We start from the raw sequence: 26298 nt of genomic DNA, 5'->3' as shown, positions 1-26298 counted from the left end.
TGTGTGTGTGTGTGTGTGTGTGTGTGTGTGTGTGTGTGTGTGTGTGTAGAGTATAGGTCAATGTCAGGAGCCTTCCTCCTTGGGCTCTCTCTGCCTTATTTTTGAGACACGGTCTCGTTCTCAGTGACTGGATCTTGCCAGCCAGACCCTTGGATGTACTTATTTTATTGCTCTCTCCCACTCTTGAGGTAAAGAGGTGTACCTCCCACGCTTGCCTTTGGTGTGAGTGCTGGAGATCCGTAAGCACTTGACCAGCTGAGCCGTCTCTTCAGCCTCGCCTCTGTCCTCTCTTCCTTTCTCCCTCTCTCTGGTTTTGTTTGTTTTTGGGCTCTTGTTGTATAGCTTTGACTGGCCCAGAATTCACTAAGTAGACAGACCAGGCTGACCTTGGATTGAATTCACTGAGAATCTGCCTGCCTCTGTCTCCCAAGTGCTATGTACCATTAAATGTGTGTCATAATGTCAGACAGATATTTTTTTTTTTAAGATAACTTTCTTTTTGTAGTTTCTAACTAATCTGTGGGTCCTTTGTAATCATTGGCATATTATTTTACCTCAACCACTTTCACTTAATTATCTTAGTATCCAATGATGATTTTCTTCTATTAGTTTTTCACTGGAAAAATACTAAATACTGATTTTCTAATTAAACTTTACATTTATCAGTATTTTCCCAAAAGATAAGTGTTCTCTTACCAAGCAGGGTTCAATTTTAGTTTATTCCTAGTTGATGATTTAAAATGTGTTTACTCTTGACCAATTTTCAGAGAAAATTTGTTTTGCTTATTTTGAAGTTAAAGGCCTATTTGATATAGTTCCTTAAAATGCAAATGAATTGCCTTTTAAGTTTCCATGTATTGGATTAAAAACTAATGTCAGGTGGACCTCTTGAGTTCGAGATAAAAAAGAACAAATCAGGGCCTCACTATATACCTATGGCTGTCCTGTAATTAGCTATGTAGACCAGGCTGGCCTCAAACTCACAGAGATCCACCTGCCTCTGCCTTCCAAGTGCTGGGATTAAAGGCCTTACACCACTATTCCTGGGTTGTTTGTTTGTTGGGGTTTTTTGTTTTTCACCTTTGGTCTTTTGATTTTTACTTATATTTTCCTGCCCGATATGTCCACTGTTAAAAATGTCAAAACATTAAGAAAATACTGGGGTTGGGGGTGGATGTAGCTCAGTTGGTAGAGAACTGCCTCACCTGCGTAAATCCCTAGGTTGTTTTATTTTCCTCGACATGGATAAAACTGGGCATGATGATACATACCTGTCCTTGAGAGGTAAAAACAAGAGGGTCAGAATTTGAGGAAATACCAAAGATGAAGTTACATACTTTAATCATTCACAATAAGGTTTTAAAGGTTGTTTTGTACTACTACAATAAATTAAAACCTGATTTTAATGTTCTGGTTTTGTTTGTGTGTTTGTTTTGTTTTTTATACTAGTGGATATGTAGTATACGTTTCCAAACAGAAAAATAAGCCTGACACTAGTAAGTCTTTGAAGGAATCCCTTTCATAATTTCGGTGAGGTAGTGCTGCTGAGTTGTAAGCTATATCTGCAGTGATGTAAGAATGTCAAAAACAGGAGAGAGATGGCTCAGTGCTCAAGAGCACTCCCTGCCTGCTCTTCCATGGGACCCAGGTTTAATTCACAGCACCCACATGGCAGCTTAGTCTATAACTCCAGTACAGAGGGTCTGATATCCTCTTTTGGCCTCTGGGCACTAGACACATAGGAGGTACAGAGGTATACAGGCAGGCAAAATGCCCATACCTGTAAAATTGGGGTGGGGGTGGAGCTGAGCAGGGGGAGAATGAAAGTAAGCCAGGCATGGTAGCACATGCCTCTAATCCCAGCACATGAGAGGCAAAGGACCTGGTCACAGAATGAGTTTCAGAACAGCCAGGCTACATAGTAATACTCTGTCTCAATAACAAAAAAGAATGTGTGAAAATTATAGCAATTTTCTAAAGTTAATTCATTCTAAAATAGTGTTTTTGAAAACATGCTGCTTAGTCATCAGTGGCTTTCATTATTCGATACTAGATATGCTGTGTATTGGGAGATGGAGCATATGGATTAGGAGTTTAAAGTTAGCTGAGGCTGCATGAAAGTGTTTCTCAAAACAAAAACCAAGTAATAGCTACAACAACCAAGATTGTTAGTTATATACCAGATAATCAGCCAGGCTGGATGTCCTCGTGAACTGGTGCTCTGTCTTGTATAGGGCATGCGTACAAACCCATAGAACATGGGTGGTGTGGAAGGGCCATTGAGTGGAGGCAGCAAAGGCTCTGAAAACCTATGCAAAGGTAGCGTTTCAAGAGCTCTCCCCTCAAAGATGTTTCACCTAGCAGATACAGACTTGTTTTATTGTTTGTGTTTTTATGTTTAGTTGGTTTTTTGTTTGTTTGTTTTTGGTTGATTGGTTTGGTTTGATTTTTTGAGATGGAGTCTTACTGTGTATCTCAAGGCTAAGCCCTGGCTACTCTCAGATTTGTGGTAATCCCCCTGCCTCAGCCTACTGAGGGATGGAATTACAGGTATGAGCTCCACATGTAGCTTGTGCACACATTTTTGTGAATGTTAGACTTTAAAGCAATTCGGCTTCAAATTGAGGCAGCATTTGCTTTGTGTTTGGGGTTTTCAGTGGCCTAGAGAGGGTTTACATCACGGATTATACTTAAGTATAATAGCATTTGATATCGGGGACTTGAGCATTCTTGCTGTCCACAGCATGGAAGAGTTAGGGGGATTTCTGGAACCAGTTCCCCAGATTATGATGAGAAAGTCCTGCTTAAACCTGTTAGTTGTTATACTCCTTTGAAGGCTTGTGTATGTATTTTCTCATGTGCCAGGATGCCCCCCACCTACAAACAGCACCTGCTTGATTTCTAGAATTCTCATATTTCTCGTTCTCATTGCCTTTTTTATTAGTAGGAAACTATTAGTCCCTCTGATTATGAGTGAAATCTCAACTTAAGGGTTTTGTTTCCTGTAAAAATCTTTTAGAGGGGCTTCGTGTAAATTGGATTAAGCATGTGGCTTTTAATATTTCAAAAGTCTTGTTAAATATATAGAAATTGATAATATACTTATATCTGAAATGCTTTACATTGCTTGGTATATATATAATTAATCTCAGCTTTTAATATTCTTGTGAAATTTTAAAATGACTCATACTATGCTATGCCTATTCCAAAGGCGAACAGCTGCTTGGAGAATTACAAGTGAAGAAAAAAAAGCATTAGATCAGGCTAGTGAAGAGATTTGGAATGACTTTCGAGAAGCTGCAGAAGCCCATCGGCAAGTTAGAAAATATGTTATGAGCTGGATCAAGCCTGGGATGACAATGATAGAAATCTGGTAAGAGGAACGTGGATTTGTAAAAATTTTGTTTTGAAAAAAGTTTGGAGTGGGCATAATGCTTCACATCTTTAATCCTACAGGGGCAAGTAGATCTCTTAAGTTTGAGGTTAGCCGGGCCTGCATGGTAAATTTCAGCCAGGACTATTTAGTGAGACTGTCTTTTTAAGGGGTCAGGGAGAGCATTCATTTTTAGTAATGAGGGACTCCCTAGTTTAAATTGGCTGCTATTAGTCCTTTGCTAGTACATCTTTATCTTAGGTAGAGATTTTGTGAATGTCTCCTGAGTTTTTGTACAAGGAGGGAACTGTAACACATACATGTATTTGTACATTAGGCATGTTCCTTTGTGTATAATTTTATTTGGATGTGCTTGCATATAGGAGTGACTAATTTTCTCTCTGGAAATCTGTTATTTACTATTAGCAATCCCTTGAGAAATTCTTAGATTATCTAGACACAAAGTATAATGTAGTGAAAAAATCCAATAAAATTATTTTTCTTACCTTGTAAAATGATTAGCGTAGAACCCAATTCTCCTATTTAAATATATTTTTTAAATACTACTAGAGACTGGAGAGATGGCTCAGGGTTAGAGAGCACTGGCTGCTCTTGAGGAGGGCCTGGGTTAGATTCCCAGTTCCTACATGGCAGCTCCCAGCTATCTGTAACTCCATGGAGGGGATCTGTGCTTTCTTCTGGCCTTTTTCAGCACCAGGCATTCAAGTGGTACATAGACACACAGGCAAGAGCCATGTACTTAAAAGTTAAAACGTGTGTGTGTGTGTGTGTGTGTGTGTGTACATGATAGGCAGTTTGTATGCAGCAACTTAAATTTGGTGTAAATTGAAACTAAATTCTTAGTAACTGGAGTTCAGAGTAGAGTGTTCTCTTGGGCTTGGGGCAGAAGAGATTTCCTTGTCTCTTACAGATGAGCTATTTTCATCTCATCGGAGAGCTGTTTATATTCAGAAAGTCACCTATCACTCCATTAAGTAATGAGGGTTTTAAGGTACGAGTCTGAAAACAAATTCCTTTTTCCTTCAGTGAGAAGTTGGAAGATTGTTCTCGAAAGCTAATAAAGGAGAATGGGTTAAACGCAGGCCTGGCATTCCCCACCGGGTGTTCTCTCAACAACTGTGCTGCACACTACACTCCCAATGCTGGTGACACCACAGTCTTACAGTATGATGACATCTGTAAGATAGACTTTGGAACACATATAAGTGGTGAGTCTGTGGAGATAATCCCATCGTGAACCCAGCCGTGCCTCCTGGGATGCCCTTTGTACATGTTCGATGGAGCTGTGGAATACTGAGCTCCATATTTTGTTCTTGTAGGGAGATAATTTTGATTGCTTTAGGTTTAAAGCATCCTACTTAAACTGCAAAACTATTGGATATTGACAGTTATTTTGTTTTCATGTTTGATTATATGATTGTTTTTTCCATTCAGGTTACTGTTTTATACATGATATGTTGAAATATAAAATATTTCACCAGGGCTGGGTATATAGTTCAGTAGTCATGACATTTAGTACCCAGTGTCACATTTTGGGGTACGGGTTGGGGCTGGAATCCAGCATGGTGCCTTTAATCCTAGCAATTAGGAGGCAGAAGCTGATGGATATCTGTGAGCTCAAGGCCTGTCTGATCTACAGAGAGTTCTAGGATAGCCAGGGCCCCACGGAGCACCCTGTCTCAAAAAAAAAAACCAAAAACAACAACAAAAGCACCCCCAGGTTTGGTGCACACTGCCAGGTCAAGGCCTGTCTAATCTACAAAGCAAGTTCCAGAACAGCCAGAGTTACAAAGTGAGACTCTGTCTCATAAAAAAGAAAATGGGCATGAGTTCATAGTCATCCTAGGCCATATAGTGAGTGGAGGCCAGGCTGGAATACACTAAACCTTAAAGGACAAAAAATAGTATTTGTAGAGCTTTTTTGTTGGTGTACATGTTTGCTTTTTTAACTTCTAAACTACTGACGTAATATACCTTTTGTATATTACTTAAGAGGCAAGGAAGTGAGTTTGTATTAATATAAGATTTTAAGGTTTTGCTAAATTGTGTGTGACACTGTTTAGGGCTTTGAGACTATAGATTTTTCTCTGCTCATACTGCCTTATTTCCTCGTTTTTACTTTATTTCTGTTTGTTGGTTATTCTGGGAGAGTACTGAATTGAACAGTGTATAGCAACTCATAAATTTTATTCTGAAGCCATTGAATTATTGCTACTTTTCACCCTTTTTATTTTAAATAATTTCTGGGGATTTGGAATGCCGCCCTCCTTTGAGCCTGATGCTCTCCTTTTAATTAGCAATGTTAGTAGAGTGCTGCTGTAAAGCAGATTAATCAGGTAAGTTAAATAAACTTAAAGCTGAATTTTTTTTCTTTTTCAGGTAGAATAATCGATTGTGCTTTTACTGTTACTTTTAATCCCAAATACGACATATTGTTAAAGGCTGTAAAAGATGCCACTAATACTGGAATAAAGGTATGTGGACTGTAAGTGCTATTTATTTAACAACATGATTTTCAGTCCTCATAGATTATTCTGAGGTCTGTGTAGTTTCAGGTGGTTTGTATAGCTCATTGGCCTTAGGTTCTCACCTTCCCCCCACCCCCCGACAGGGTTTCTCTGTGTAGCCTTGGTTGTCCTGGACTTGCTTTGTAGACCAGGCTGGCCTCAAACTCACAGCTAGCTGCAGCTTCTGCTTCCTGAGTGCTGGGATTAAAGACTCGTGCCACCGCTCCTGGCTTGGTCTCAGCTTTAGGTTCTTAAGTAGTTGGTGGTAGTACACTGTACCAGGAGTGGTATGCTTGCCTAACAATTTGATCTCTTTTGCCTGTGAAGTTGGCTATTTATCTATTTTATTTTTAGAACAGTTTTATATTCACAGCAAAATGAAGCTCAAGATAGGGCAATTTCCCATGTAAACCCTGTTGGCACACATCATTTCTTTTCCACTGCCAATATCTCCAACAAAGTACATTCCTTAGAATCATTTGATCAGCATTGACATGTGACAATCATTAATGTCCACAGTTTGCATTAGAGGTCACTCTTAGTTCTTATTTAATGTTGTCTGGGTTTGACTGTGTGCTATACTGATGGTTTCTTTCCTCTGTGTTGGGCCCTGAAACACTAAGCTTCCCCTCACATTGTGCCTTAAGGTGCATACAATGAAAAGTTACCACCTTGCATTCCATTAGTACATTCATAGAGAGCTGCCACAGATGTACTGCTTTCCTGCTTTTATTTCCACTAACAGTGCACAGGACAGGTTCCAACATTCGCTCTGTATCTTCACCACTCATTTTCGTGTGTGTGTGTGTGTGTGTGTGTGTGTGTGTGTGTGTGTGTGTGTATGGTTTGTTTGTTTTGTAGTCATCCCAAGGGCTGTGAGATGGTATCTCTGTCATTTTGACTTGCAGTCCCCTAGTATGAGGAGTTATCTTTTTTATTTCTTTATTTTTTGAATGCTCTATATACGTGTACATACCTGCACACCAGAAGAGGGCAGTAGACGGTATAGATGGTTGTGAGCTACTGTGTGTTTGCTGGGAATTGAACTTAGGACCTCTGGAAGAGCAGACAGAGCCCTTCAACTACTGACCCATCTCTCCAGCCAGAGGAGTTATCTTTTCATGTGCTAATTTGTTGTGGGTTTTGACCTAATTCAGAGCCTTCAGTTTTACAGTTTTTTAAAAAATGTTACATTTTTAAAACTTGCAAACATTAAAAATAATAATAATAATAAAGTAGCAAAAACTAAAAATAATTAAATTACAAAAAAAGTTTCAAACAAATCATCACACTGAAATTATGCAGCTCAGTGGGGGCCTGTACAATTTAGAAGCCGTTCAGAAAGGGCGCAATGGGGCTTCACATTGGAGTTTATACTTCAGCTATTTTTGTGCATTTATCCACCACCAAAAATGAAAAATCTAGTTAGAGCTAGAAAAACAATTGCCTTGTGTTTTCTTTCAAAGGCCATTATTAACTCATTCTTCTTAGTTGTATTCAGTTTCAGTCCGCTCTCATCCTCTAATATTTAGGAGTTTTCTCTTTTCTATATGCTATATTGTACCCACATGTACATTTGCTTACATATATACATCAAGTCCTTTATATTGCTGAGTTTCAGGAGTTCTCTATTATCGTCTCAGTCTTTATCCAGCACATGATTTGCCTGTATTTTCTATCTAAAGTTGCTTTTTCATTGTGTTGATACTGTGTGTTTGGTGCACTGTTTTAGTTACATGAAGTACAGTTTTAGTTTTTTGTTGATGTGGCCTTTGCTTTTGAGAGATAAGCAATTACTGTCAGATCTACTTGCATGAGGCGTTTGCCTCTGCTGAGAGAATTTTACAGTTATGGGTCTCACATTTGGTGTTGGGGGGTGGGTGGGTGGATGGTTATTTTGCCTGCAATTATGTCTGTGTACCATGTGTGTGGTGCCCTCAGGGGCCACAACAGGTGGATTCCTGGGACTGAAGTAAGATGGTTATAAGCTACCTGTGAGTGCTGGGAGCCAAACCCGAATCCTGTAGAAGATTCTTAACTGCTCAACACAGTGCTAACTGCTGGGTCTGATGCCAGCCCAGTGGTTCTCAACCTGTGGGTTGTGACCCCTTTGTGTCTTGGCCCTTTTAGAGGAATAGCATATCAGATATTCTGTATATCAGATACTTACATTATGACTCGTAACAGTAACAAAATTAGTTATGAAGTAGCAATGAAAATACATGGTTGGGAGTCACCACAGCATGAGAAACTGTATTAAATGGTCGCAGTAGGGTGATTGAGAACTGCTAGACTAGCTCCTGTGGTATAATCTTTAAGAGTTTTTTTTTCTTCCTTTTCAATTTGGATGCAGTTGTTTTGTGTTTTGTTTTTTTCTTGCATAATTGTTCTGGCTAGAACATTAAGTCATGTGTTTAGCAAAACTGGCACACCTCTTTTACCTTGTTTCTGACCTTAGAGGAAATGCTTTTAGTAGCCGTATTTGTTGTAGGTTTTTTCCTCTGGCTTTTGTTATTTTTGAGGGCAGTTTTTCTGTTCTTACTTTGCTGGATCTTTATGTCAAAAATTCTATTCTAAATGTATATCCAATTGAAATCGTATGTGCCTTTCCCTTATGTGTGTTTATATTGATGATTTGTTGAACTGTCTTTCTATTCCAGGAATAAATCCCCTTTGGGATTTGTTTGTTGTGAGAGAGAGAGAGAGAGGGAGAGGGAGAGAGAAAGAGAGAATTATGTTGCCTTGGCTGGCTTTAACTTGGTCTCAGGCTTTCAGGCTTTCTTTCTCCTTCCATCTTCTGAGTATATGGAACTCCAGGCATGTACCACCATGTCCTGCTCATATTTCCTTATCTCTCTTAATGGCTGGACACTGCATGCATGCTTTCCCTGCAGGTTTTAATATGACAGACTCCACGATTTCCACAGCTGTGTCAGACTCTGCTAGTGCATTTTTCTCTAAGCAGAGATTCCTGGTAGACGACTGAGGATAAATGTGTATCAGTGTTTGTTGCCAATGAATTTTGCTGCATTGAATGCACCACGTGTGTGCAGTGCCTGAGGAGGCCGATGAGGGTGTAGATCCTCTGGGACTGGAGTTACTTTAGTTAGCTCTCATGTGATCTCTGGTCACCAAACAAGGTTTCCTCTACAACAGAACCAAGTGCCCTTTTCTGCTGAGCCATCTCTCTAGCTACCACTACCCCATTGTAATTTATTATATTCCTTACATTTCTCGTAAACAAACCACATTGCTAACCTTAACAGGCAAGGAAAAGAAAATTTGGGTCTAATTGTATTGTGCATTTGTTTTAATATCCTTCACAGAGTCTTTTATATAATTATTTGTAGTATACAGGCTAGTTTTCCTGATTGTCCTTTATTGAAGAATATTAAACGATTGTAAAAGTTTGCACTTTTAAAAATATACTTTTTTTTTTTTTAGTGTGCTGGGATTGATGTTCGTCTCTGTGATGTTGGTGAGGCCATTCAAGAAGTTATGGAATCCTATGAAGTAGAAATAGATGGGAAGACATATCAAGGTATGGTCCATTAAACTAGGTCTTTGCGTCAGCTTTTGACTGTATAGAAGAAGCACTGTAGAAACTGTGTGGGAACTATTTCTAAGCTAAGAAGTAGCTAAGAAGACATCTGGGAAATTTATAGTATGGCATCCAAATCTGAACTGCGCTTTTTGAGACACTAAGGAACTTTAGAGGACATGCAAAACTCATTTCTCTTCACCTTTCCAGTTGCAGCAGTGATTTCTAGTGAGCCAGGGCGCTGAGGTGTTGGCATTTTCTTCTCTTTGTCTTTACTAATTACATATTCCTAAGTAGCAGTTACCCTTCAGGCTTGAACCTATGCACACACAGAAGTCGTCTTAATCATTTAATACTGCTTATGTTAAATTATTACTTGCTTTCTGTTTCCATTTTTGAGTAATGTTTTGTGGTGTAACTTCTGTCATTGGCTGCAGGAAGTTGAGATTGTTTGGATTTTGTTTTGTAACATTTGAAATAGTAAAGTCTAAATTTAGGATTCATTTGATAGTGTCTTCACCTTTATCTTTTATAGGTATATTTTTGTCCTTAAGGTCCTTATTTCTATATATGATGTGTATAACCTATTATTTTTTCTATTCCCCTCTCAACATTCTTTTTGGTATTTTTAAAATAATGTGTATGTGTGACCGCAGGCTTGTGCAAATGAGCACAGGTGCTCCTGGAGTCCAGAAGGCATTGAATCATCTGGAGGTGGCTGTGAGCCACCTGAATTGGGTGCTGGGAATTAGCTTTGGTCCTCTGAAATAGTGTGTTCTCTAATAGTTGACTCTTCAGCCCTCTCTCTTTTTTTTTTCTTCAAATTTTTAAGATTTATTTTATTATTTATACAACATTTTGCCTGCATACCAGATCTTACTATAGATGGTTATGAGCCACCATGTGGTTGCTGGAAATGGAACTCAGGACCTTTGGAAGAACAGTGAGTGTTCTTAAGTAACCTCTGAGCCATCTCTACAGCCCAGCCCTCTCTTTTGTACTTAGTTTTAAACTACTTTTTTTTTTTTTATCTCTGAAAGCTTTTTTTTTTTTTTTCTTTTTCTTTTGAAACAGCAACTTATAGGTATAAACTAGGCTAGCTTTGAACTCACAGAGATTCACCTGCCATTGCCTTCCAATTGCTGGGATTTAACAGTGTGTGCCACCATCCTGATTCAATATCTTCTTTTTGTGCAAATTCTTAGTCTGTACCAAAAAGCCAAAAATTCAATCTGTTTATCCTTAAGAGATCCTAAACAACATTTACTTTTTTATTATAACAGTGAAACCCATCCGTAACTTAAATGGACATTCAATTGGGCCATATAGAATACATGCTGGAAAAACAGTGCCCATTGTAAAAGGAGGGGAAGCTACAAGAATGGAGGTATGTAAGTCATCCCTGATAACATGGGGCATTGCACATGGCTAGGAAGGTAGACTGTCACTGTCTAACCCCAGCTCAACACTTAGACCACTGCTAAAAGCCATGACACTTTTCTCTTAACTAAGACTCCCATGTAAGTAAATATTGAACAAAATAAACTTAGGACTCATATTGTATTGTGCTTATGAAAACTGGGACTGTCACTGTACTATTTACCAAACGTTCAGTGAATGTCCTCAGTGTTGGGGTCTTTAGGAGGCACTGAGGTGCAGCAGTCTACGAAAGTCCCTACCCCTGTAAAACCTGTGTTTTCATACGGGATAGCCAGTGGTCCACAGTGCTGAGAAGACAGTCAGTCAAGCTGAGTAAAAACTGTGGGGAGCATGTTTCGTGTTACTTTACTGCTTTATTTTGTGGGAAGTTTTAGTTCTGAATTGTCTTCCTCTTTTGGTCCTCATGTTTTGAAGGAAGGAGAGGTGTATGCCATCGAGACCTTTGGTAGCACAGGAAAGGGTGTTGTTCATGACGACATGGAATGTTCACACTACATGAAAAATTTTGATGTGGGACATGTGCCAATCAGGTGAGAGACTTGATTTTATTACTAATGAGCATCTCTTCCAAATTAACAATAGGACAGACTTATCAGGTGGTATATTTACAGATGTCAAGGTATGTTGTCTTATTAGTAAGGTCTTTGTTTTCTGTAATACAGCAGAAGTGTTATCCTGCTAAGTTTCCACTAGGTTGAAAATGATAGAGGCAAGTATTCGAATGAGTCTCTGATAATGTAATTATTTCCTAGCATTCCTAGGTTTGGGATTCTAGTGTTTTTCCTCTTGATAATGTCCTATCTCAGTTGACATTGTGTTCTTGTACTCTTTACAGAGTTTGTAGGTAGCATTCATGCCTTCACAGATGTCAGTCTTTGAGCTTGTTAAAAAGGAGCTTCCATAATACTGGGTCTAAGAATTCAGAACATTTAAGGTGATCTTCAAGCAAGTTTCATAGTTGTGATGCCGTTGAGCCATAAATTTTTGTTATTAGTGAAAGAACAGTAAATTTTTTTCAGGTGCAGGCATAGCTTAAATTTGACTTGTAAAGGGGGAATTGGTTAGTTAACTATTTGCCAACTATTAATGTTGACTTTTCGCCTCTTAGGCTTCCAAGAACAAAACACTTGCTAAATGTCATCAATGAAAACTTTGGCACCCTTGCCTTCTGCCGAAGGTGGCTGGATCGCTTGGGAGAAAGTAAATACTTAATGGCTCTGAAGAATCTGTGTGACTTGGGAATTGTAGATCCATATCCACCATTATGTGACATTAAAGGATCATACACAGCACAGTTTGAACACACCATACTGTTGCGTCCAACCTGTAAAGAAGTTGTCAGCAGAGGAGATGACTATTAAACTTAGTCCAAAGCCAAGTCAACGTCTTTATTTTCTAAGCTTTGTTGGAACACATTATACCACAAGTAATTTGCAACATGTTGTCTGTCTTAACAGTGGACCTGTGTAATCCCTTTATCCATGTGTAAAGGAGTTTGAGCAGGGGCAAACTGTCTTCATGTAATTAACCAAGGAAAAGGCTTTCAAGACTTTAATGTTAACTGTTTCTCCCGTCTAGGAAATGCTGTACCGCTCACTAGTTAGGAATTACTTACATTTTGTTTTGAAGACCTAAGAGATGCTTTTTGGATATTTATATTGCCATATTCTTACTTTGGATGCTTTGAATGACTACATACATCCAGTTCTGCACCTACCTATGCCCTCTGGTATTGCTTTTTAACCTTCCTGAAATCCATTTTCTAAAAAATAAAGACATTTTCAGATCTGAGAGCTACATTTTAATGTCTATGGTTGTAATTCTTTAGCAGAAAGTAGCTAAAGTATGGATAGTGTTCTTTATCTGGACTGGAGACACCACAGATACTACAGATTCTCTTCAGGCAAGGCAGCTCCGAGGTCTTCATGTGTATGAAGTGGGCAGAAATGACTACACTCCCGAGAAATGTTCTGGGTTTTTTTTTTTTTTTTTTTGTAGAAGCATTTAAAAATCTTTCGGTTTTCCTGTCGTTAGGAAGATGTACTGATTTAAGCATCATTGCCAACTGGAAGAAATCTTGATGTGTAGTAAAAGTCCCTAACCCAGTGTTCACATTTGTAGGATAATGTATTCCACATATCAGAAAACCAAAACATTAAAGCCACAAGCAAAAGAAGTTTGGATCCTGTCCTAATTAGAAAAATTACCTTGGAATTGGGCTTTTTCCTTCTCAAGCCAAGCACTCAACATTCGTGGCCCTTGGCAAGTTAAGAGGTCTTAATGTCACAGATCACTTGACGAAATGAGGTTCTTTTTATCTTTTATAAAGCCAAGTATGTTAACTTGAAGGTAAAGACACATAATATTAAAACTTTGTTTGGACTGGGCCCAATTATTTAGCTGCATAAATTCTTATTTGTGGTTTGCTAGAAATATTCCATCATAGTTGCAAAATTGTTACTTGCCCACATAAAGCCTTAAATTTGCGTATGCCTTAGCACAATGATGTTGTATTGCCTCTGGGATGCTATGTATTTTGCTTGACATTGTCTCTCAAGAGGAGAAACTAGACTCTGGACCTGGATTGTGTGTTGCTGTGAATAGCTAGCTGTTCTTTCTTGGTTCCAGCTGTAAGTGAATGTTACCTTTCTTTGTGGGGGAAGGGTATTGGCTAGGTTTTGGTTGTATGAGTTGTGTCTTTATGGTACTGATACATTGCTACCCTTGAATGGTGTCTGCTCTCTGTACATAATGTTCAAGAGGCTCTCCAGCTGGCTTCTGGGGTTCTGCATCCATGTCTCAGTCTTGGGTAGCTTGATAGCTAAGCCCAGGATTTTAAAAACTGACCCCTAAGCAAAAAGCTTTGGGTTTTCTAAGATCCTTCTCAGTTTCCTCTTTGTAAGGTCCAAACTTATCTCAGAATGCTGTTGGAAGCAGAGATATCACTGAGTCCTGGAAATGGCTGGAAGGCGTACAGCCTTATAAAAAGAAAGCCAACGCCAGTGCACAGGGAAAAATACTGTTTTGCTGACCAGCTTAAAATCACTGTGACATTTAGTGATGTACTTAATGGCAGCGTCTGAGTTTGATGTTAAACAATAGTAAGTTAATTTTTAACCTAAACTGTTTTATGAGAACAACTCATAATGTAAATGTCCACATTAGACCTGAGATATTTAAGGAGAAGCTGAAGTTTCTTTTAATCATTTGAATTTTATTTTTTTCAAGGCTCTTCATTTTTTTTTCTTAAAGAGCAATTTTAGATTCACAACAAAATGCAGTGGGAAGTGCTGGAGCTCTCCTGTGTGCCACCCCAACACATGCTAAACCCTAGGTCACTTGTCCTGGTGTTTTTACTTTGTAGGCAATCATGACAGACAGACAGCAGAGCTTCATGTTTTGTTTAGAAAAAAATTAGGTGCTATAGTGTGTTAATTCAAAAAGTAGTCCTTGAAATTAAAGGCTAGACTCGCACCTTTACCACATAAATCTTTAATGAGGTATATTTAACAGTTGAGGCAACAATTTGCATAGGTGTTTGGTAAATGAACACTTTGAGACCTAGCCTTTAATATTCTCCAGCTGTATTTTTGGCACAGATGATTTGACCGTTGATAGATTTTTTTTTTTGCTGCAGTTATCAGCTGCCCCAGGTGACACTGCCTTCAGAAATCTGCTAGAGAGCACTCTTTCTGGCTTATACGTAAGTTATAAATAAACCCACTTTAGCAAAAAGGAACAAGAGCTCTCCCGGTGGCTAACAGGGAGTGTGAGATCTGATCTGTAGGGTGGTGGAGCCCCTTTTCTGAGTAGGTTAGGCAGCAGCAGCAGGGCACCCACAAGACCTGGAAAGCTTCCTTTAGAAGAAAGCTCTCACTTTTGGTAAATTCAAGTTTAGATCACTTTCAGTAGAGAAGCCAGGGCTTTTAAGAAGTTCCCGGTAGACACATAGTCCTAGCAAGAGTGTAAGACTCAGGCTTAGGTTACTTTAAAAAAAGAAAAAAATGAGGTCCGAGATGTAACAACCCAGTCGCTAGTCTTGCTCTATGCAGTTGTCCTCTCTTAAAGACTTCTTGCTCCTTTGAACTAAAAAAATCTCAAGCACGTAAGAGATCTAAAATAAAATCAACTCATTCTCAAGATCAGCTACCTTTGTATAATACCATAATATACTGGTCTGCTAAACTTTTTGTGACTGATTTATTAGAACTATTTTTTTTCATTGCCCACAGTTCCAAAGGTCATTTAAATACACTGTTTGTAAATCTGCCATTTTTATTTCAAGTTTGTATTCAATAAAGATCAGTTACGGAAGCAATATATTTTGTAGCAAAAGATCAGTAACTGCATGAAGCCTCTTGTGAGCCCTGTAGAAGCATGAAGCCTCAGGAATAGCCACAAGGTGGTCGGTCCTTCAGGGCCCTTCCAATCTGTTTACCTCCAGTGGGGCAGTGCTGTAGTCAGTGTGTCAATAGCTTTCTTTTTTAGTAAGGCTATTTGGGAAGAGCATAGCCTTCCCAAATATTTAGGATCTGTGTAGAAAACAGCTACAAAAGATAAATAAGTATATATAAAATGATGCCACCTGAATTTCTTTAGTAGATTGTACAAATTCATGATTTGAGGCAATTAAGACATCAAAATATAAGAGGTAATAATAGTCTGAGGTAAACACTAAAAATATAAAACTCGAATATTTGAAAAAAAGTTTAGTTGGCCTATAGTTGATATACATAAATTTATAGTTTGTCTCTGTAAAAAAAAAAACAACTTTGTCGTTAAATACAAAATGTCTAAAACATAGCATGCACTGATCATAATTAAAAAATGAAAACAATGAAGCTCAGCATCGTAAGTCAGCCCATTTAAAAAGTATATATACAAATAACAAGAGCCCACTGTGTGGATCAGCTAAGGACTTCATTAGAAGAGACATCGGTTTCTTCAGTGGGATGTTGGCTACTGGATAGGAGCTCAGGAGACAAGAGTTTAGAATGTCCATTCTCAGTAACTCGCTGAGTATAAAATAAGATATAAGCTTGGGCCTTGCGTACTTCATCCATAGTGCACATGCTTAGCTTGGAATCATTGCAGTGTACCCAGAACCCTAGAGTGAAGCACAGAAATCAGATATTTGTAAAGGAATTTCAAGTTTCTATTACAAAAGCAGCTTAACTGGAAATGGAGGGTTTCCTAAAGGAAAAGTAAAAAGGCTAGCTCATTTTCTTAGCAGTGGGAAAGTGTTACTCTAGAACTTTGTTATACTCCATTTTTTCTTAGTCTGGAGTTAACGCAATCTGACACATTTCCCAGGATTAATGCTTCAGCCACTTACTACAGCACAGTATACTCTGCAGAATAGCCAGGCTCATTGTCTGCACGACTAGAACAACTGAGTACACTCAGTGCTCGTTCTCTTACAGTGGGACATGAAGAACAGAAGCAAAAGTGATTTTGTATATTAAATTTGAACAAATACCTGCCATCTCCCAGGTCATTAAATACCCTGTTCTTTAACAAACCACTGAACGCAGGAAGTGTGACTTTCAGAAAAACCGGCCAGTGCTGGGCCTGGTGGCACATGGCTTTAATCCCAGCCAGCATTCAGGAGAGGCAGAGGCCAGCACATACTTTGAAATCAAGGGCAGCCTGGTATCCATGGCAAATTCCAGAATAGCCTGAGTCAGTCTCAAAAAAGTACCCAAACCTGGAAAACACCTGTACCCCTGCCCCCAATAATCCAGCAGCACTGACTGCAGAAAGCCTTTGTCTAGAGAGAAGGCAGGTAGGTGACCAGGTGCCTTAATGGTCAATTTAGAGGTTGTTGAAAACTTAAGCACAAGACTGAGAGTTTAAGCCAAGGTAAAGCTGGTTTTCTTGGCTCTACCTCCTTCAGAATTGTAGCAGTAGGCAGTGTAGTGTCCTGAGCCGAATCCTTTTCCATGGTGAATGACGACAGCAGATAAAGTGTAGATAAAGCACTCTGGCCTGAGAGCCTTCAGGGCCTCCCTGCAGCAGTAGGGCTCCATGTTTAGAGTTTCCTCAAAGACAACATGAACACCAATCTTCTCTCGGTTATTACGTCCTGACCATCTGGGAACAAAGCAAGCAGAACTTCAAAATCAAGGAAGGAAAGTTTGCCATATATTAGGTCTAGACAACTTCAACAGCAGGTCCCAGGGAGTATGAAATAGACACACATCAGTGCTGAGCTGGCTGTGGCGGGATTTAGGCTTACTTTGCAACAAGGTCCAGTCAAGGTTGCTTCCTTAGTTTAAGAATGCATACACAGTGCTGGGAATAATGTCAAGTGAAGGCCTTAGACTTGGTAGGTATGCATTTCACCATTGTTCTGCATTCAAAGCCCTTCCATCGGTTTTGTGGCCACATGGTTTTGTATTTTCAGACAGGGTCTCTTGTAGTCAGGGGTGACCTTGAACTGACTGTCCTTGCCTCTACGCCCTAAATGTGGTATTACAGGCTTGTTGAAACTATGGCAAGAGGCTTCTATCAGGCTTAAAATAATTGTCTTCTGTAGTGTAGAAATAAAAGGTAGAAAATGATAGCCCTATGAGTTTTAAATTCTGTCTTGCTAGGGTATGAAAGTGACATTCATTGCAAGTGGGAGGTATAGTCTTTATCTTTCTGTGACAGGTAGTATGAGGGAGGCAGATCTATGTGAGTTTGAGGCCAGCATGGCCTACAAAGCGAGTCCAGAACAGCCAAGGCTACAGAGAAACCCTGTCTTGAAAAACTAAAACAAAACAAACCAAATTTAAATTATCTTGAAATTTCACTTATTTTCATTGCCTTTGACACAAGTATGATTACAGTGTCCTTTATAAAGTATAGGACTTCATCAACTAATACATTTGCTGGGTCCCACTGTTCTCTAAGTATGGTGGTACATGCCTTTAATCTTGGAATGAGGAAAAGGCATGGGTAATCTCTGTAAGTTCAAGGCTAGCCTGGTCTACACAGCAAGGTACACAGTGAGACTTTGCCTTAACAAATAAAAACAAGAAAGTGATATATATTCTTTTTTATTTATTTATATGCCATGTGCATTGGTGTTTTGCCTGTATGTATGTCTGTGTGAGGGTGTCGGATCCCTAAACTGGAATTAAAGACAGTTGTGAGCTGCCACATAGGTGCTGGGAATTGAACCTGTGTCCTTTGGAAGAACAGCCAGTGCTCTTCACTGCTGAGCCATCTCTCTGGTCCCTGATAATATATTCTCAATCTCCATTGCCCTTATTACTATTAATGACCCAATTTTGTTTTTGGACCTCATTATTTTATGCATAACTGCAAGATTCAGATTATTCGCTAAGATGTTTATTGTATGCCCTAGTCTTTCCTCCATACCTTTGTTCATGCTGCTGTTTGGCTCAAGTGGTCCTCCCAAATGCACCTCCACTTAGTTACTTGATACTTTGGGACACGCTGTAAGAAGCGCTTTCTGGGCCTTGAAGTAGGATTAAAACGGAATCTGTCTGAAGCAGAATACCAGGCCTTGAGATGAGGGATTCATGGGTAGGCTGCCAAGCACCACCATGAACATTCTGGAGGAAAGATCAACGGCTCTGAGTGGAGCTGAAGAAGCAGCTGTCCACACACCAGAGGGTGCTGAATGCTGTGGGCTACTGAAGCAGCAGCATGTTTGGTTAGCCCCAAACTGCTGTATCTGTGATCAATATATTCTAAGCACAGAACAATTGTGTAAAATACGTTACAAATTAATTTTAAAAAATGTACCTGAATATTAGACAATAAATATAATTAAATTCACATGAAGTAGGTCTCAGTCACTGCTGGCATATGTGGTATATATACACTCCTCGAATCCTAACGCTTAGGAAGCTGAGGCAAGAGGATACTCAATTTGATGCCAGCCTGGGGTATAGTACACAGCAAGTTCCAGGCTAGCCTGGCCCAGGCTCAGGAAAACAGCAGCCACAACAACTCAGTTAATGAATAGATGTCTGCTATTCAAAACCAAAGATAATAACTGCATTTTTTAAAAAGGATGTCATCCATTAGCCAAGCATACAGTATTCAAGTTTACTCCATCATATGTATACTGTAAGATCTGAAGCAGAAGGAATGACCAAGTACTCCAGTAAGTGGGAGACAGCTGGAGCTAGCACTACTGACCTGAATCGTTTGAGGTGTAGCCTGAGAACCTGAGGTAGGTGGCAGATCATAAGCTGTTTCTGGGCTTCTGTGAGTACAACTGGTTTTGATGAAAACTTTCTACGCTTTGCTAAAACACCAAAAAGAGAAAGGTGCAGTCGTAAACATAAAAGGAAAATGTGAGTGAACTCTTTCCTATAACTCTCCCACAATGTGTGACAGACCTAACAGCATGCTAGAGATGAGCATAGGCTTTGACCTCAACAAACAGTGTGTAATGGAAAAGAAACTGATGAGCAGTCAGGTGACAACATGACGGTAAAGACAGGACGTAGCCCTGCAAGGGGCTGGACAGACAGCTCCGCAGTTAAGAGCAAGTGCTTGCTTTGCAGAGAATCCAGATTCGGTTCCCAGGACCCACATGGAGGCTCACTACTGTGCACCTACAGCTCCAGGGAATGCCACACCCTGTCTGGCCTCTGCAGGCGCTGCACATGTGTGCTTATATACATGCAGGCAAAATACATAAAAATAAAACAGAGCACTGCTATACATTTAAAAGTAGATTTTACTATGCCAGCAGGAGAAAGTTGAAAAATTTTCCCCATGCATATTTTAATAGACATTTTCCAAACCCTTTAAAAAAAAACAAACATAACGTCAATCCATTTAGCCTTAGCTAATTAAGTCCCAGGCACATGGTTGTGTAATGCCCACAGCGTTCCACCGTCCTGGTGGTGCATCAGAAGTGCCTCCTCACTCCACGAGTGTCATGCTCTTTCAATCCTTGTCCCCTCTGCTTCTCTAGTATCTCCGTAGGGACGATGCCCTGGAGTCTCTGCTCCCAGAGCTTACACAGGCTGGGCAGCAGCTGTTTCTCGTGTCACCTCGGGGCAGGTTCCCCGGGCTACTAGGAGCTTTCCCTCCAGGTGCCAGCTGCTGCCAAATGCCCTGTTCCTACTTCTGGACTGGATGTGTATGGCTACACAGGGTGCCTGGCCTCTGACTTCTTCTTTGTATAAATATTCGTCTTTACATAGTAAAGCATCTCTTCCAGATCTGTTTTGGTTAGCTTCATTACATATACAAATTACAATAGGACCATATTCTACATGTATGATGTCTATCCCAAAATTGGTGAAGACCTTTGGAACATTTTGAAATCATTGTAACAGATCTGACAAAGGCACATTTTTTTTTCTCTCAAATCTTGCAAATCTTAGGCTTTAACAATTCACATTAAGGCAGCACTCAGAACAAAATGTAACTTGACTTAGTTCTAGAAAATAATATGGTATAAAATAATCAATATGGTGTCTCTTCAGCTGCCTACTAGGTTTAATCCCAAGTGCTCAGGAGGCAGGGGCAGGCAGATCTCTGAGTTTGAGGCCAGCCTGGTCTACAGACTGAGTTCCAGGATGGCCAGGGCTACACAGAGAAACCCTGCCTGGAAAAACAAAATAAATAAATAATAAAAATGACTATTATTTTATTCTATGTGTATGGGTACATGTTTTTGCCTGTCTGTATGTACACATGTCTGCCAGAAGAGTCAAGAGGGCATCAGACCCTTGAGACTGGAGTCAAAGGACAGGTTTGAGCTGCCATGTGGGTGCTGGAAATCGAACCCTGGCCCTCTATCAGAACTGCCAGTGCCCTTAACTACTGAGTCATCTCTCCAAAGCTGCAGGAAGAAATTTAAATATCATCAATAATGATCATTGTAAAGTAGAAATGTCTGATTTCCTTTGCAGAACGAAAAAACTTGTTTCCATAGCTACTACTGAAGCACTTCCAGCTCCCCCAGTCTACAAAAGGGCAGAGAGACAGTCTATACTCACAGTTACAATGGTCACACACGTAGATTTTTCCTTCTAAAGCTTCTGTCTCTGTAAACTTCCCTAACATATCAGTAACGAGACATGGCTGGGACGTGGCATCTTTTCCACTGCATTGGTACCTCTCTGGAAATTCCAGTGACAAGTCCCAGAATGGTTCTATAGTGTTTGATTTGTTGTCACATGCGAGACATGTAACCTGCAAGGAAAAATATTACTCTGGTTTCCAGTCTTTCCGCCAAGACATTAACGGTCACTAGAGGTCACTGCCGGCCATACACTTTTCCTCTGAGAATGAAGCATGAGTGCTGGCTAAGAGGTTTTACAATCTGCCAGGACAGTTCATTGTAATTGTCTGTTCTTCAAGAAGCTATTTGTTCATTAAGGCTGGTGAAATGACTTGTGAGGGGAAAGGCACTTGCTGCTAAGCCTGATGATCCATCTGGGTTGGATTCCCAGGGTCCAAAGGGTGGAGGGACAGAATGCAGTTCTAAGATGCCCCTGACATCCAAACATGCACGCACACGACGCAAAGCAAGACGGTTCTGACTAGAGGCCATTTAGTGACTGGGGTAAGTAATGCCACCAACCCAGCACAGAGACAGTGGACGACATTATGAGCTGAATGTACACGACATGAGAAACAGCACAGTAACTTATACAAATGATATTTTCTGGCACAGACAACAGAATATGGGGACTGGAGAGGTGACAGGGCTGTTGAGCACTGTCTGCTCATCCAGAGGTCCTGAGTTCAATTCTCAGCAACCACAAGGTAGCTCACAACCACCTATAATGGGAACTGATGCCCTCTTCTGGCATGCTGGCATATGGGCAACACAATAAGGCAATTCCAATTCAGACTTTAGGTGTAACAAACCAACACAAAGAATCCTACGAGAGGTAAGTCTAGGACTGTAGCATGAAAGTCAGGTTTTGAGAATTTCCTTGAAGTGCTCTAGAAGTCTATTACATGTTTAAAGGGAAAAGAGATGGGGTATAATGGCTCAGCTCTAGGATGTAAGGCCCAGAAGAGAAGCAAAATGTTTATAACAGATTTTAGTAATTTCAGGATTCGTTTATTTATACATTAAAAGTGAAATTAAGTCCCTTCCATTCGCATACCATGGAAAATCTGAAAAGAGAAAATAACTTTCTGAAAACTAAAGTACCCAAACTACTTCCTTTTTAAACACTCTGTGTACTTGTGTGTAGGAGTGCACCTGTGAATGACGGTGCCCTTGGAGGCCAAACGCATTGGCTCCTCTTGGAGCGGGAGGCTACAGGAAGTTGAGAGCTGCCTGACACGGGTGCTAAGAACTGAACTTGGGTCCTCTGCAAGAGTGGTACCTGTTCTTAGACGCTGTGCCGTCTGCCCAGCCCGCAAGCTACCCCCTTTGGATACAGTAATTCTAGGACTGTTGGCACCTGGAAAACAGGTAAAATGCTAATTTATCATGACACAATGAAAAGTTGGAAATAGTCCCAAATGTATAGGAGAGGGATGATTAAATAAATTATGGTGTAAATAAACAGATACAGAAGTGTTTTGGAAAGAAGGATCAAAAATGGTTGAAGATTTTAAAAACTGCGCGTGTGGTGGGTGGAGCATGTGCAGAGCAGCTGCCCTCAGAGGCCGAAGGTGTCGGACGGCCCTGCGGCTGGAGTTGCAGGCAGTTGTGAGCCAGCTGGTGTGGGCGCTGGTTACCAATCCCTGTCTAGCCCAGCAGTTCTCCATCTGTGGGCTGAGAGCCCTTTGGGGAGGCCAAACGACCCTTTCTCAGGGTCGCCTAGGACCATGGGAAAACACCAATACTTACAACTCTTAACAGCAGCAAAATTACATACAGCTATGAAGTAGTAACAAAAATAATTTTATAGTTGGGGGCCACCACAGCAGGGGACTTTATAAAGAGTCGCAGCATTGGGAAGGTGAAGAACTGCTGCTCTATCGGCTGCTGCCTCAGCTAAAACAAAGAAAAGGGAGAGCTATGTGTTCCGGGACCAGTGAGTAGATGGGATCTGGCTTGCAGCACATCCTTTCACAGCAAGGAAAACTTACAGAAGTAACTGATACAAAGGAAGACCATTTGCGATTATTATCTAAACGAAATCGCATTTGCTGGCCTTCCAACTTCCCTACTTGTTCAAGATCTTTACCCTTATGCTTTAGTAGGACCTTGCCAGAGCTTCCTACTCCAGGACCCACGAAACTTGCTCATGTAGTATATCCATTCTCAGTACAGCAGGTATTCCAGGTAAAACACCACCCCCTCTCTCCAATCTCTCTACACACCCACCCACGCACACACACACACACTCACACCCCTCCTCTCTACACAAACACAGGCACATACACTCAAACTCACACTCACACAGCCACACCCCTCCCTCCTCTCTCTCCCTCTAACTGCTCAGAGAATGACTACACCCTAACATAGAAAACGTCATTCCTTCGACTCTTCCCCACCCCCCACCCAGAGGCTTTTGAGTCCACGAACACACAACTGTTTCCCATGATTCACAGAGAACCGTAAGTGAATGGGTGACTTCTTCACACATTCATGATTGGAATCTCTTTTGACCTGAGGAAATGCCACGAGCTTTCACACCCCAGAAACGTACAGAAGACTTTAGGGAATCCATACCTGACTAAGAAGCTGCCCGTGAAAAATATTATTTACAACGTTCAGGACTTGCTCGATGAGTTTCCTCTGGGAGGTGGGGATGAGAGCTGGTAGCTTGGTTCCCGTGGTCTCTAGCTCACGCTGTATCTTATCCAGAAGTTCACAGAGAAATTCCTGGGCGTCTTGCTGGGCGTAGCCGCGGAAAGCCGGGATCAGTTTCCACACTGAGTGAAGCATAGCAAAGGGCGATACCAAGGCCCACTCTCCAGACCACATGACTTGGAACAAAGTGTGTAGTTCATGGCAAAGAGAACTGTAGGGTGAACTCGGCTCCCTTGGCTGAATAAGTTCCATGTTTCGACCTTTTGTGGCACCCCCGCTTAGGCCTGGTGACAGACTCGGATGTTTGGCGCACGCGAAGCCCTTGTCTTTCTCGTGGCCCTCGTTCGCCTGATGGGCCGCTGCATCTGTGATGGAGGAGCGCTTGTAGGGTCGGCTCTTATCGCTAGCAGCCACGGCCAGCCACTGATTCAGGTCAAGCTTTAAAAAACACTGTCGAAAGATAAGCAAATGGCTCAACACTTGAAGGACAGAATTCATGTAGCAAGTGTTTCCTAAATTCCTCAGTCCTGTGACCCCGGGAGTCACTGCCGGCCTTCGTTTCATCAAGGAGTCACTTGCGTTCTTCAGTTTGCCGTCTTCCGAGGTGGCTACCACTGCTTTTTCCTTGGCTGGTGATGCGGGCGCGGGTGGCGGCGCCTGCTCGGGAACCATTTCTATCGCGGCAGCCTCGCTGAGGCCCTGCAAGCGTAAACTCTTGCGCGGAGGCGTGCTCTCCAACTCGGCCTTCGCCTGGTGCTCCAACTCTTGCTGCCTTTTCTTCACTTCTCTTTTCGCTACCATTTTCTCCTGGATCTGTTCGTGCCTTTTTCTTCCAATGGGTGACTGCTCAAACCAAGTTCGAAAGATTTTACCCATGAGCGTCCTCCTCCTGTGCCAAAGGGCGGTGCCCATTTGATCTTCACTTCCGGGCAGAGCCTGGGCGCTGCCGTCGTGCAGGGGGTAAGAATCGTCACGTGTATCCACGGGCTGCGCGACCCTGCCACTCGGGACCACACAAGGGTAATTTTTACTTTTGATTGCACTTAGCGTACGTCGCAGGGACTTCAGGTCTCCGGATGCATTATCGTTTAGAACATAATCATTACAAAGATAACAAAAAACGTACATGCCGTTCACCTCCAATGCAACTGGGTGGCTGCTCTCTCGAAAGTGCTTCAGTGCGTGCTCCTCCATAGAGCGCCCGCAGGCGACGTGGGAACAGCTGAGGCACGCCCAGATAGACTCCGTTGTGTGGCAGTCCATACAGTACCATTTCTGAGGGTTGAGGATGCAGTGGCCTTGGGCAAGCTGCAACTGCTCAATGTGTCTGCACTTATCCATCGTTAGCATTTATTCAGTCTGTCAGGGAAACACATAATCCAGACGGGTCTCTCTTCGCAACGCCCGAAGCATCTGAAAACTAAGCCGAACAAGATCAGGGTTTTCGGAAGAGCTAAGCAGAGACTGAATTCGATACTTTCCCAAGAACAGGGTCATACATGCTCCCTCGAAATCTTACTTCTGCTTTGCCTGCCACCATGCCAGAGGCTGTTCTCCCACTCCTTGCTTTGATTTTCCTCTCTCTCTCTCTCTCTCTCTCTCTCTCTCTCTCTCCCATCCCTCCCTCCCTCCTCTTACACACATTTCACTTTATTTTCTCCATTGGGTCCACTTTACAGCTTTTGTTTTTGATTTTCTGTCATATCTAGTGGTGAAAAATTAGTGGCCGCTCTCCACCCCAATCAGGACAGTATCTACCCAACATACTGACAAGCCGTTTCCGAAAGCATAGTCTTTAAAAGTAAAATATAAAATATTTATAGATAAAATATAGGGGCTAGCAGTAGGAGGGGCTTAAACAGCACGGAGTAAAATGACGTATTCAGAGGCCTGTAACCACTCAGACTACAGGTACAGCTCAGCGTAGCACACACATATCCCTCGGTTTGGTCCTCAACATGGCTTCACATACAAAGAAAACACCGCAGAAAGTCTATCTTAAAAACAGCTGAGCACAGAGCTTTTCTTCATAGACTTAACAAGGCTGACCGCAAACTTCACGATGCAGGTAGCCGTCTAGGTAGAGAACTCCGAGACCACCTCGGCGTCCCATGCCCAAGTGTCTACAGAAGAGGGCGCTGAGCACTGCAACGGTACTCGCAGGCCTCCCTGCAGGGACCCAGGAAAACTGCAAAAGTAAACCTCCTTTCCCGTGCCTTCCAACCTCTCTCTGCAGGGTCTGCTATCAGTCCCAAACCACACGTCTCAAACGCTCAGTCTAAGTTTAGTTCTCAGCCAGGCGGGAGGTGTTCCAGGACAATCTGTTCTACAGAACCATTTCCAGGACAGCTGAGGGGCACACACAGAAACCGTGTCTCAAAAAAACCAAAAGTAGGGGGCTGGAGAGATGGCTCAGAAGTTAAGAGCACTGACTGCTTCTTCCAGAGGTCCTGAGTTCAATTCTCAGAAATGACATGGCGGCTCACAACCATCTATAATGAGATTTGGTGCCCTCTTCTGGCTTGCAGGCATACATTGCATACTAAATAAATGAATGAATGAATAAATGAATAATAAATAAATAAGAAAACCAAAAGTTTAAAAAAAAAGTAATTTTTCAAAATTTCCTCAGGCCTAAAATCCGATGAAACCTATGGAAGCACGGGATTCAAAATATAGAGTTGCTAGTAAGACATCAACAGTTAATATCCAG

At 41.3% G+C, this 26298-nt stretch overlaps 2 protein-coding genes across 3 annotated transcripts in view; one reads left to right on the top strand and one right to left on the bottom strand.

The window, feature by feature from the left end:
* Nucleotides 1–12681, top strand: part of Metap2 (methionyl aminopeptidase 2) — a 27187-nt gene extending 14506 nt beyond the window's left edge. For both annotated transcript variants that reach the window (XM_055627916.1, XM_055627915.1), the window contains exons 5-11: nt 3212–3373; nt 4421–4602; nt 5774–5868; nt 9346–9442; nt 10726–10829; nt 11297–11412; nt 11991–12681. In XM_055627916.1, the coding sequence (XP_055483891.1) occupies nt 3212–3373; nt 4421–4602; nt 5774–5868; nt 9346–9442; nt 10726–10829; nt 11297–11412; nt 11991–12243 (1009 nt within the window). In that variant the 3' untranslated portion in view covers nt 12244–12681. The remainder of the gene's footprint in view (nt 1–3211; nt 3374–4420; nt 4603–5773; nt 5869–9345; nt 9443–10725; nt 10830–11296; nt 11413–11990) is intronic.
* A 3000-nt stretch (nt 12682–15681) lies between these two features.
* Usp44 (ubiquitin specific peptidase 44) lies at nt 15682–24935 on the bottom strand. The gene is made up of 5 exons (XM_055627905.1): nt 23505–24935; nt 20860–21055; nt 19040–19148; nt 16770–16975; nt 15682–15989 (listed from the first exon to the last, which is right to left on the bottom strand). The coding sequence occupies exons 1-5, from the start codon at nt 24933–24935 to the stop codon at nt 15790–15792; spliced, it is 2142 nt and encodes a 713-aa protein (XP_055483880.1). The 3' UTR covers nt 15682–15789.
* Nucleotides 24936–26298: the final 1363 nt, after the last annotated feature.

This window comes from Psammomys obesus, unplaced genomic scaffold (genome assembly GCF_907164565.1).
Source record: "Psammomys obesus unplaced genomic scaffold, mPsaObe1.curated_primary_1811, whole genome shotgun sequence".
Lineage (NCBI taxonomy): Eukaryota > Metazoa > Chordata > Mammalia > Rodentia > Muridae > Psammomys > Psammomys obesus.
Note: the sequence above shows the minus strand (reverse complement) of the source record. Positions and strands in the feature narration are given on the sequence as shown.

Excerpts from the sequence above, each read along its gene's own strand:
- Usp44 (XM_055627905.1), bottom strand. The coding sequence starts at position 24,935 with ATGCTAACGATGGATAAGTGCAGACACATTGAGCAGTTGCAGCTTGCC. Across the intron at positions 21,056-23,504 it reads ACGGGCAGCTTCTTAGTCAG|GTTACATGTCTCGCATGTGA; the intron begins GTATGGATTCCC and ends TTTTCCTTGCAG. Across the intron at positions 19,149-20,859 it reads CGTGTGTGACCATTGTAACT|CAAAGCGTAGAAAGTTTTCA; the intron begins GTGAGTATAGAC and ends TTGGTGTTTTAG.